This window comes from Hirundo rustica, chromosome 39 (assembly GCF_015227805.2).
Source record: "Hirundo rustica isolate bHirRus1 chromosome 39, bHirRus1.pri.v3, whole genome shotgun sequence".
Lineage (NCBI taxonomy): Eukaryota > Metazoa > Chordata > Aves > Passeriformes > Hirundinidae > Hirundo > Hirundo rustica.
In genome coordinates, this window is record NC_080709.1 from 58,493 (window position 1) to 65,965 (window position 7,473).

Consider the following 7,473-nt stretch of genomic DNA (forward strand, 5'->3'; position numbering starts at 1 on the left):
GTTCCGGGGGAATTTTGGGGGTTCCGGGGGATTTTTGGGGTTCCGGGGGATTTTTGGGGTTCCGGGGGATGTTTGGGGGTCCCCGCTCACCCTCGGTGGAGTCCGGCGTGGTGGAGGCCGTGGACGGAGCCTCTTCTGGAGAGGGGGGGGGAGCACGGGGGGGCGCGGGACCCCCGGACTCGATTTTCCCGCAATTCCCGGGACCCCCGCACGCGCCCCGAGTCCCGGTCCCGGTGTCCCGGTCCCTCCCGGTGCCGCCATCCCCGGCCACTCCCGCTCCTTCCGTGCCCGGTTCTTCCCGGTTCCCGCAGCCCCGGTGCTGCCCCGGTGCCTCGGCCGCTCCCGATCCCCCGATCCCGCGCCGTCCCCGGTTCCCGGTGCCGGATCCATTCCCGGTTCCCAGTGTCCCAATCCCCGTTTCCCGGTGTTCCCATTCCCGGTTCCCGGTGCCGGATCCATCCCCGGTTCCCGGTGCTTCCATCCCCGGTTCCCGCTGCTCCCCATCCCCGGTTCCCGGTGCCGGATCCATCCCCGGTTCCCAGTTTCCCCATCTCCCGTTCCCGGTGCTCCCATCCCCGGTTCCCGGTGCCGGATCCATCCCCAGTTTCCCGGTGCTCCCATCCCCGGTTCCCGCTGCTCCTCATCCCCGGTTCCCGGTGTTCCCATCCCCGCTTCCCGGTGCTCCCATCCCCGGTTCCCGGTGTTCCCATCCCTCGTTCCCGGTGTTCCCATCCCCGTTTCCCGGTGCTCCCATCCCCGGTTCCCGGTGCCGGATCCATCCCCAGTTTCCCGGTGCTCCCATCCCCGGTTCCCGGTGCCGGATCCATCCCCAGTTTCCCGGTGTTCCCATCCCCGTTTCCCGGTGCTCCCATCCCCGGCCACTCCCAGTCCCTCCGTGCCCGGCTCCTCCCGGTTCCCGCAGCCCCGGTCCCTCCCGGTGCTCCCATCCCGGGCTGTCCCCGGCCCCTCCCTGTTCCCCGCTGCCGGTACCGATTCCCGGTACCGATTCCCGGTGCCGATTCCCGGTGCCGATTCCCGGTTCCCCATCCCCGGCACCTCCCGCGGCCCCTCCCGCTCCCCGTTCCCGGTACCCGGTTCCCCATCCCCGGCCCCTCCCGCTGCCCGCTCCCCGCTGCCCGGTGCCGGTTCCCGGTGCCGGTTCCCGGTCCGTACTGCAGTGGGCGAAGCCCAGGACCTGCCCCATGGCGGCGGCCCCCGCATGGGGCTCCCGGTGGCGCCCGGGCCGGCCCCGCCGCGCATCACCGCAGCGCCATGGCGGGGCCCGGCACGGACAAAGGGCGGCGGCGGCGGCGGCGAGGGGCGGGGCCGGGCGGGGCCGGGAGGGGCGGGGCCGGGAGGGGCGGGGCCGGGAGGGGCGGGGCCGGGGGCGGGAGCGCGCCGGAGAGCGGGGAATGGGAATGGGAATGGGAATGGGGAATGGGGAATGGGGAATGGGGAATGGGGAATGGGAATGGGCACTGGGAACCGGGGATGGGCACCAGGAACCGGGAATGGGCACCTGGAATAGGGACCGGGAACCGGGAACTGGTACCGGGAATGGGGAATGGGGCATCGGGAATGGGGAATTGGGAATGGGGACCGGGAATGGGCACCTGGAGTAGGGACCGGGACCCGGGAATGGGGAATGGGGAATGGGCAACCGGGAATGGGGCACTGGGAATGGGGCACTGGGAATGGGGCACTGGGAGCCGGGCACTGAGAAACGGGAACCGGCACCGGGACCCGGGCACCGACCCCGGGGCTCCCCAGTGTCCCCCCAGTACGTCCCAGTGCTCCCCGCAGACCCTCCCAGTGCTCCCAGTCCCTCCCAATGCCCAGAACCGGAGAGTTCGTGGGGACACTGGGGTGACACTGGGGTGTCACTGGTGGTCACTGGTGGTCACTGGTGGTCACCGGGGGGGGTCACTGGTGGACACTGGACGTTACTGGTGGTCACTGGTGGACACTGGTGGTCACTGGTGGACACTGGTGGTCACTGGTGGACACTGGGGGGTCACTGGTGGTCACTGGTGGTCACTGGAGGGGGTCACTGGTGGACACTGGACGTTACTGGTGGACACTGGACGTTACCGGTCCTCGCCGGGCCCCGCGCGCCGCCGTTGCCGCTTTAAGGGGTCCCGGGGCCCCTCCCGGTCACCGCCGCCGTTACCGGCAGGGGCGGGGCCGGGTGGGCGGGGCCGGCCCATGGGGGGCGGGGCCTCTCGCCGGGACCGGCGGGTCCGGCCCCCGCCGCCACCGGAAGGGCCCGGACCGGCCGCGGCCGCCAGCATGAGGTGAGCGGGGATCGCTACTGGGAGGCACTGGGAGGCACTGGGAGGCACTGGGAGGCACTGGGAGGCACTGGGAGAACCGCGCGCCGGCGCTGGGGGGCTGCGGGAAGCGTTACCGGGCGCGGGGGGCACCGGGGATCGGTACCGGGAGCGCCGGGAGCGGGAACTGGGCGGACTGGGAGCGGCGGGGATCGGGACTGGGAACACTGGGAGCACCGGGGATCGGGACTGGAGGCACTGGGAGCACTGGGGATCGGGACTGGAGGCACTGGGAGCACTGGGAGCACTGGGAGCGGCGGGGATCGGTACTGGGGGCAGTGGGAGCACCGGGGATCGGGACTGGGAGCACTGGGAGCGGCGGGGATCGGGACTGGAGCACTGGGAGAGCCGGTAACGGGCGCTGGGGGCAGCGGGCGGCGCCGGTAACGGGCACGGGGGGCGCCGGTAACGGGCGCTGGGAGAACTGGGACCGGGAGAGCCGGGATCCGGAACTGGGAGCGCCGGGAAGCGGTACTGGGAGCGCCGGGGAAACCGGGAAGTGGGGCTGGGAGCACTGGGAAAACCGGGAACCGGGACTGGGGGGCACTGGGAATCGGGACTGGGAGCGCTGGGAGAACCAGGAACCGGGGCTGTGGGCACTGGGAGCGCTGGGAATCGGGACTGGGAGCGCCTGGGAAACCGGGAAGTGGGACTGGGAGCGCTGGGAATCGGGGCTGGGGGCACTGGGAATGGGTCCTGGGTTTACTGGGAGTACCGGGAGCGGGCACGGAAAGGGACCGGGGGAACTGGGAGCACTGGGAGCACTGGGAGCACTGGGAGGGAGCGAAAGGGGGAGAAAGAGGAAGGAAAAGGGGGGGCAGGGGGAGGTTTTGGGGTGCGGGGGGGGATTGGGGGATGTCCGGGGGGCGGGGGGCAGCACCCAGGGGTGCCCCAGGACTCTGCGGGAGGGGGGGGCCCGACTCGGGGGGGTCCCTAAATGAGGGGGGGGTCCCGGAGCCACCCCCGGGGGTCCCACATGGGGGGGGGTCACCATACAAGGGGGGGACCTCCAAGTTTGGGGTGGGTCCAGCCCCATTGTGGGGGTGTCCAATCTCTTTTTTTTGGGGGGGTCCAGCCCCTTTTAGGGGTTCCATCCCCATTTTTTTGGGTTACACCCCCATTTTCGTGGTTCCAGTTCCATTTTTTGGGTTCCATCCCCAGTTCGTGGTCCCACCCCCCCAATTTCGGGGTTTCTCCATCCCCATTTTCCCCAATTTTTTGGGTCCCACCCCCATTTTTCGGGGTCCCGCCCCCATTTTTTTTCAGTTTCTAACCCCATTTCGTGGTCCCACCCCCATTTTTTGGGGGTTACACCCCCGTTTTTCGGGGCCTCGCCCCCATTTTTTTCGGTTCCTAACCCCGTTTTTTCTGTTTCTAACCCCGTTTTTTCTGTTTCTAACCCCGTTTTTGGGGGCTCCCGCCCCCCCGTTTTCCTGCTCCTCCGCAGCGAGCGGGTGCTGTGCAGCGCCCGGGCCGCGGTGCTGCTCTACGAGGAGGGGCAGAAGCTGTGGGTGCCGGCGGGGGCCCCCCCCAGAGCCCCAGCTGTGTCCAGCTGTTCCACCAGCCCGGCACCACCTGCTTCCGCCTGGTGGGGCGGCGCCTGCACCCCGAGCAGCAGGTGGGGGGCTCCGTGGGGCTGGGGGGCTCCATGGGGCTGGGGGGCTCCATGGGGCTGGGGGCACCCGGGGCTGGGGGGGCCTCAGTGGGGCTGGGGGCACCCAGGCCTGGGGGTCTCCATGGGCCTGGGGGGCTCCATGGGGCTGGGGGCACCCGGGGCTGGGGGGCTCCATGGGCCTGGGGGGCTCCATGGGGTTGGGGGAGCTCCATGGGGCTGGGGGGTGCTCTGTGGGGCACCTGTGATTTTGGGGAGGGGGCTTCTTGTGATCCTTTGACCCTGGGGGGGGGACGCACACCTATAATTTTGGGGAGGGTCTCTATGGTGCACCCAGGGTTTGGGGGGGGTCCGCCCTTTGTGGGGGAACAGACGCGATTTTGGGGAGGGGGCTCGCATTGACCCCTCGTGACCCTGGAGGGAGGGGGGGGACACACTTGGGATTTTTTTGGGGGGGGGGTTTGTGGGACCCCCGTGATTTTTGGGGAGGGGGCTTCCTGTGATCCTTTGACCCTGTGTGGGGGGGGGACACACCGTGATTTGGGGGGGGGTCTCCACCGTCCACCCGCGGTTCCGGGGGTCACCCCCTCATTTCGGGGGTGGGTCTGTGCCCCCCCTAACCCCCCCCTAACCCCCCCACCCCAGGTGGTGCTGAACTGCCCCCTGGGCCGGGGGCTGCGCTACAGCCAGGCGACCCCCCAGTTCCACCAGTGGCGCGAGGGCCGCCGGGTCTGGGGGCTCAGCTTCGCCGCCCCCGCCGAGGCCGCGCAGTTCGCCGCCGCCGTGCTGCGGGCGCTGCAGGCGCTCGAACAGGGTGAGCCCGGGGCGGGCGGGGGGCTTTTTGGGGTTGGGGTGGGGGGGTCCCCCCCCGAGCCTCGTGTGTCCCCCCCGCCCCTTTGGAGTCACCCTCGGGTGTTTTCTCCCGGCCAGGAACGCCTTGGCCCGAGCTCGATGGTTCCGCCCCGGAGCAGCTGGAGCAGCCGGACAGGTGAGGGGGGGACACCGGGGTTGGGGAGGGGGGGACAAAAGGGAATCTCCGAATTTGGGGAGGGGGAGACGCGGGAATCTCCGAATTTGGGGAGGGGGAGATGGAAACTCTCGAATTTGGGGAGGGGGGGATGCGGGAATCTCCGAATTTGGGGAGGGGGAGACGCGGGAATCCCCGAATTTGGGGACACGGGAACCCCGAATCTGGGGACACGGGAACCCCGAATTTGTGGAGGGGGAGATGGAAACTCCCAAATTTGGGGAGGGGGGGATGCGGGAATCTCCGAATTTGGGGAGAGGGGGACACGGGAATCTCTGAATTTGGGGAGGGGGGACACACGGGAATCTCCAAATTGGGGAACGTGGGAACCCTGAATTTGGGGTGGAGGGACCCTCGGGAATTCCCGAATTTTGGGTGGAGGGACACACGGGAATCTCCGAATTTGGGGAGGGGGAGATGGAAACCCCTGGATTTGGGGACGCGAGAATCTCCGCATTTTGAGCGGAGGACCTTCGGGAATCCCTGAATTTGGGGAGGGGGAGATGGAAACCCCGGAATTTTGGGTGGAGGGACACGGGAACCCCGGATTTGGGGAGGGGGCACTTTCACGCCCTCACGGGGGGGTTCCTGACCCTTTTTTTTGCCCCCCTCCCCAGGCCGGTGATGGACGAGTCCGAGCGCCGAGCAGGTGAGTGAAGGGGGGGGGCTTCAACCCTGACACCCCCCCCCAAAATCCCCCTCACTGACCCCGACCCCTCCCCAATTTTTTTTTTTTTTTTTGTTTTGTTTCTCTTCTCCCCACCCAGGACCCCCGGCTGCGCCCCCCCCGCCCCCGGCCCTCCCCCCCCTCCGGGCCCCCCCCCGCCCCCCGGGCCCCCCCCAGCCCCGGGGGTGCCCCCGGCCCCGCCGCTGCCGGGGGGGGGGGGCCCGGAGGGGGGGCCCGGGGGGGTCCCCGGGGGGGTCTCGGGCTTTGCCGCCGCCATCGCGGGGGCCAAACTCAGGAAAGTCGGGAAGGTGAGGTTGGTTTTTTATTGGGGGGGTGTGTTTAATTAATTAATGAGGGGGGGGTTAATGAATTGTCCCACCAGGACGAGACCCCCAGCGCCCCCGCGCCCCCCCCCAAAGCCGAGGGCGCCCCCCGGGGCGGGGGGGGGCTGATGGAGGAGATGAGCGCCATGCTGGCCCGCAGGTGAGGAGGGGGCCGCGCGATGGTTTTTTGGGGGGGGTTCCCCCCCCCTCCTCAATTCCCGCGCTGACCCCTCCCCTTTTTTATCTCCCCCCCCCCCAGGAGAAAAGCCACGGAGGTGCCAAAGAAGGAGGATGACGTCACTAATGTCAGTAACCGCCCCGCCCCTTTACCAAATTTGGGGAGGGTGAATGGGGGGGGGGTCTCTGGCTCCCAGCCCCCTCACCCCAAATTCCCCGCACCCCCCCCCTCAATTTTTTGTGATCCCCCCCCCCCCCCCTCTCGCAGGAGGAGGCGGAGCCGGGCGCGAGGACGGCGGGGCCGCCGCCGGGTGAGCGCGCGGACCACAGCCCCCAGCATGCACCGCGGCGGGGGCGCGCGGCCGGGCACGGTGCGGGCGCGCGGGGCACGCCGGGAGCCGTAGTTCTGATTAAAAAAAAAAAAAAAAAAAAGCAGCTTGGGGGGGCTTTTTTTTGGGAGGGGGGAGGACTTTGGGGGGGGGGGGCGGTGCAGCCCCTGCTCCCCCCTCACCCCCTGCCCTGTCCCCACAGAGCCCGTAAGGAGGCCCTGGGAAAAATCCAGCTCCACCTTGCCCAGGTGAGTTTTGGGACGGGGGGGCATTTCTTTTTGAGGGGGGGGGGGGGTGTTTTTCTGCGGGGGTCCCCAATTTATTATTTTCGCCCCCCCCCCGCCCCCAGGATGAAATCGGCCGTTCCGGCTGCCCCCTCCGAGTCGCACAGTGAGCTGGACCTGGAGCGATTCAAACTGGTACCGGTTTTGGGGAGGGGGTCTGGGGGGTCGGGATTTGGGTCTGGGGGTCGGGATTTGGGTCTGGGGTCGGGATTTGGGTCCGGGGGGGGTCCGGGGTGTGCCCCCCCCCTCACCCCGTGCCCCCCCGTCCCCAGGAGCTGCTGGAGGAGGTGCGGCGGGAGCTGCAGAAGATGAAGGAGGAGATCCTCGAAGGTGGGGGAGGGACGAGGGGGGGGAAATGAGGGGGAGGGTCGCGGGGGGGGGGGGGGGGAGAGGTGACCACGACCCCTCCCCGACCCTTTTTTTGTGCCCCCCCCCCACAGTGTTCGTGACGGAGCTGCGGAAGCGGAACGGACCCTGACCCCCCCCACCACCACCACCACGCCACGGGCCCGGATTTGGGGAGGGGGGCGACCCCCATTTCCCCCCCCCCCCCCAAAAAAAAAACCCCTCCCTCACAATTTCACCCCCCTCACCGCCCCGGGGGGGCTCCGGGCCGCGCCCCCCAGGCTGTGCCTTACCGGCAGGGGGGGCCCCGAGCCCCCCCCACACTGTGCCCCCCCCTCACCGCCAATGGAGGATCCCGATTTTTACACTGAGGGGGGGG

General features: G+C 69.2%; 2 protein-coding genes across 2 annotated transcripts; both read left to right on the forward strand.

Moving 5' to 3' along the window:
• Positions 1-1,511: 1,511 nt before the first annotated feature.
• On the forward strand, positions 1,512-5,681 carry LOC120748267 (vasodilator-stimulated phosphoprotein-like). The gene is made up of 6 exons (XM_058423705.1): positions 1,512-1,548; positions 2,134-2,294; positions 3,778-3,948; positions 4,588-4,756; positions 4,873-4,930; positions 5,587-5,681. Exons 1-6 carry the CDS (start codon positions 1,512-1,514, stop codon positions 5,624-5,626), a joined length of 636 nt encoding a protein of 211 aa, XP_058279688.1. The 3' UTR covers positions 5,627-5,681.
• A 187-nt stretch (positions 5,682-5,868) lies between these two features.
• Positions 5,869-7,336, forward strand: LOC120748269 (vasodilator-stimulated phosphoprotein-like). Its single transcript, XM_040054388.2, has 8 exons — positions 5,869-5,944; positions 6,019-6,119; positions 6,219-6,264; positions 6,405-6,447; positions 6,668-6,713; positions 6,815-6,884; positions 7,022-7,079; positions 7,190-7,336. Exons 2-8 carry the CDS (start codon positions 6,088-6,090, stop codon positions 7,225-7,227), a joined length of 333 nt encoding a protein of 110 aa, XP_039910322.1. The 5' UTR covers positions 5,869-5,944; positions 6,019-6,087; the 3' UTR covers positions 7,228-7,336.
• Positions 7,337-7,473: the final 137 nt, after the last annotated feature.

Coding starts and splice junctions, on each gene's coding strand:
- LOC120748269 (XM_040054388.2), top strand. CDS start 6,088: ATGGAGGAGATGAGCGCCATGCTGGCCCGCAG. Junction 6,120..6,218: donor AGCGCCATGCTGGCCCGCAG/GTGAGGAGGGGG, acceptor CCCCCCCCCCAG/GAGAAAAGCCACGGAGGTGC. Junction 7,080..7,189: donor GAAGGAGGAGATCCTCGAAG/GTGGGGGAGGGA, acceptor CCCCCCCCACAG/TGTTCGTGACGGAGCTGCGG.
- LOC120748267 (XM_058423705.1), top strand. CDS start 1,512: ATGGGCACCTGGAATAGGGACCGGGAACCGGGAACTG. Junction 2,295..3,777: donor GCCGCGGCCGCCAGCATGAG/GTGAGCGGGGAT, acceptor GCTCCTCCGCAG/CGAGCGGGTGCTGTGCAGCG. Junction 4,931..5,586: donor CAGCTGGAGCAGCCGGACAG/GTGAGGGGGGGA, acceptor CCCCCTCCCCAG/GCCGGTGATGGACGAGTCCG.